The 3,204-nt window shown below is 60.8% G+C and overlaps 1 protein-coding gene across 1 annotated transcript in view; it reads left to right on the forward strand.

Moving 5' to 3' along the window:
- Positions 1-2,557: 2,557 nt before the first annotated feature.
- Positions 2,558-3,204, forward strand: part of KBTBD11 (kelch repeat and BTB domain containing 11) — a 5,899-nt gene continuing 5,252 nt past the window's right edge. Inside the window, exon 1 of the mRNA XM_077771924.1 lies at positions 2,558-3,202. Within this exon, the coding sequence (XP_077628050.1) occupies positions 2,558-3,202 (645 nt within the window). The remainder of the gene's footprint in view (positions 3,203-3,204) is intronic.

Genomic DNA, 3,204 nt, shown 5'->3' on the forward strand with positions numbered 1-3,204 from the left:
TGGGAGCCGTGTTTGTTCTCACATCTACGGATTTCGGAGTCCGATTTGTCAGCACGTCTTACGTTCTCCCTTGAATGACCTCGCTGACCGAGAGCACCGCCGGCCCCTGCGGAGGTGCCTCGGGCTCCGCTTACGCAGCGCGGACAGGTCCTCACGGCCACCTCGCCGGGCGGGGGCCACAGCTGAGTAAACACCGAGCGTGTCCGCGCCCCCGGCAGGCCGGGGTTTTAGCTGACGCTGCATTTCCCCGTCCCGGACACTGCCTTGCACACAGCCGACTGGCCACGAAAGTTACTGTTGAAGATTTCTGGAAAGGAGAGACAGGGAGGGAGAGAGAGAATTGAATGTCTCGAATTTCCAACTTGAAGGCATTTACTGCTAACATAAATTTTTTTTAATTTAATTTTGAGAGAGAGAGACAGAGCATGAGGCGGGAGGGGCAGAGAGAGAGGGAGACACAGAATCGGAAACAGGCTCCAGGCTCTGAGCTGTCAGCACAGAGCCCGGCGAGGGGCTCGAACCCACGAACCATGAGATCATGACCTGAGCCAAAGTCCGATGCTCAACTGACTGAGCCACCCAGGTGCCCCAAGAGTGTTGTTTTTTTTAATGTTTGCTTATTTTTGAGAGACACAGCATGCACACGCAGGGGAGGGGCAGAGAGAGAGGGAGACACAGAATCTGGAGCAGGCTCCAGGCTCTGAGCCATCAGCACAGAGCCCGATGCAGGGCTTGAACCCACGGACATGAGATCATGACCTGAACCGAAGTCAGACACTTAACCGACTGAGCCCCCTAGCCACCCCAGGGAAAGTTTTTTAGTAATAGCAGCAGGAAGGGCAAGGCAAGTAGGTGTATATGCTCAACCCTGAGCATTTACAAGGATCGGGTAATGGTATGAAGCAGGCTAGGTGGAAACCGGGAGAGGTTGAGGGGAGGTGATAAAGTGCATTAATCTCATTTGAGAGGCTAACACATCCTACATAATGTGGTTTCCCTGCCTGTAGATTCTCGTCTTTAGAAACCTGGGACACGGCTGGGCCCTCCCTTTATGCTCACAGTGAAACTGCCAAGATCCTTCCAGGCTGGGGGGCCTCAGAAGGCACTGCCCACGTAGGAAAGATAGTTTATGACTTTATCATCCATCTGCAGGTGCACATCTGCCTTCCACATACTTCCTTTCTTTTTTCTTTTCTTTTCTTTTTTTTTTTTTTTTGCTTTGGCTTTCCTTTTGCTGTGCTTGGGCTATGTGTGGAGAATTGCTTCCCTGAGGTTTCGCGGACGCGAGTCCAAGAATGAGCACTTCAGACCGGTTTCGGAGGTGAGCCTCCGAGGCCAGCTCCAGAGAGGTGACCTCAGTCCTTCCTCCAAATATCTGGGGTAACTTAATTTGAAGTCAACTGGGAAAGACTGTAGGAAAACTCATGTTAATACAATTAATAAGGTCGAGTAGCTTTCTCACTGACTGTTCTCTACAGATACATCTCATTCGTTTGAAAATAAACAGTTGTGGCTATTTGACTGCTTTTTATCCACAAAACGGGCCGTTTTGTTTGGATCAACCCTATGTGTTTAAAGCCCTCGGCCGGAATTGGGTGTCACTGGCCTTGAGGGGCCTCCCGATCAGGCCAGGAACAGGGCAAAAGGGCGCTTCCAAAATCCCTACAGTATTCTGTGTATCTTCACCAAATTCTCCAGCAGCCAAAGTCCCAAACCCCTTTCCCTCCTACTGCGAGCCCCTAACCTGAAAGTCAGGGCGGTGCGGGGGACCCCACTGACACAGAGTAACCCCCTGCAGAGTGCATGTTCAGACGCCCTCTCTCTCTCTCCTGTAAACAGGAACAAGAGGAGTGTGGTGACACCATATGGAAACACCTGATGTTCCACAGAGGAAGAGGCTCCTGCTGGATCAGCGAGGAAGGCCAGTTCCCGGGGCACGGACTGTGTTTTCCTGACACCTGGGCAAGTGAATTATGGACGGTCCCCGGGGTGAACGGTGCTGACGCAGGCGCATCAGGACAGCTGCTGGTGCGGGACCGAGACTAATATAAAAAGGGAGTGCAGAAAGAAAAGCTCCGCGGGGGGCAGTGTCCCCCTTCTGAAGTTTAGAGACAGCCTGCCTCGGCCGGGTTTGGCCTCGGACTCGGTGAAGAGACTGAAGTGGGGAACACTGCCCCGGGGTGCCAGCTGTCCCCAGTAGCTGAGAGCTGCGGAGAGGGAGCCGCGGGGAACCGAGTGCCGGCGCCGTACCCGCATTAAAGCACCGGTGCGGTGGCCTGGGGGCGGGGCCGCGGAACCCCCGGCGCCCGGCTGGCCGGCGGTTCCGAGGCGCAGCCAGCGCGCGTCCGGGGCTGACGCTCTCCTGTCGGCGGGAGAGGGCGGCGCCGGGGGCTCCGGAGGGACTGGACGCAGAAGTGACACTTGATCGCGGGCCGCGAAAAGCCTGCGGCGAGAGCCCCGGAGGAGCTGTCGACCTTGCGCAGCCCGAGCCGGAGCGAGGCCATGGTGGCCCGCTGAGCGGGGGTCGGGCCGCGACGGCGGCGAGAGCAAGCGGGCCATGGAGAACCCGGGGCCCGCCTGCGCGCTCTGCTCCCGGGAGGACCAGGGCCGCGGGGCCGAGGCCGGGGGCACCTTGGCGCCGGGAGCGTACAGCCAGGCCGCGGCTCCGGGAGAGGGCAGCCTGCAGCCGCCGGACGCGCAGGCACCCTGCGGTCTGCGCGCGTCGCTGTGCTTCAGCTCCGGGGACGACTCCCCGCCGCAGTCTCGCGTCCCCGCAGCGGAGGGCGCAGCGTCGCCCCCGCCCTCGCGTCGCAGCGGCCAGCGGGTGGTGGAGACGCAGTGGGAGGTCGGCAGCGCGGGCGCCGCGTCCCCCGCGGGTTCTGTGTCCCCGGAAGAGCCCGTGTCCCTGGAGGAGCCGGTGTCCGCCGAGGAGCCCGCGTCCCCGGAAGAGCCCGCGTCCCTGGAGGAGCCCGTGACCCCGGAGGAGCCCGCGTCCCCGGAGGAGCCCGGGGACCCCGCGCCCGTGCCCCCCGGCGTCGGGCCCGCGCACGGGGAGCCCGACCTGGTCATCGAGGTGTCGGGCCGCCGGCTGCGGGCGCACAAGGCGGTGCTGGCGGCGCGCAGCGACTACTTCCGCGCGCGCGCGTCGCGGGACGTGCTGCGGGTGCAGGGCGTGGGCTGGGGGGCGCTGTGCCTGCTGCTGGC

The sequence above is a fragment of the Crocuta crocuta genome, unplaced genomic scaffold, assembly GCF_008692635.1.
Source record: "Crocuta crocuta isolate KB4526 unplaced genomic scaffold, BGI_CrCroc_1.0 scaffold111, whole genome shotgun sequence".
NCBI lineage: Eukaryota > Metazoa > Chordata > Mammalia > Carnivora > Hyaenidae > Crocuta > Crocuta crocuta.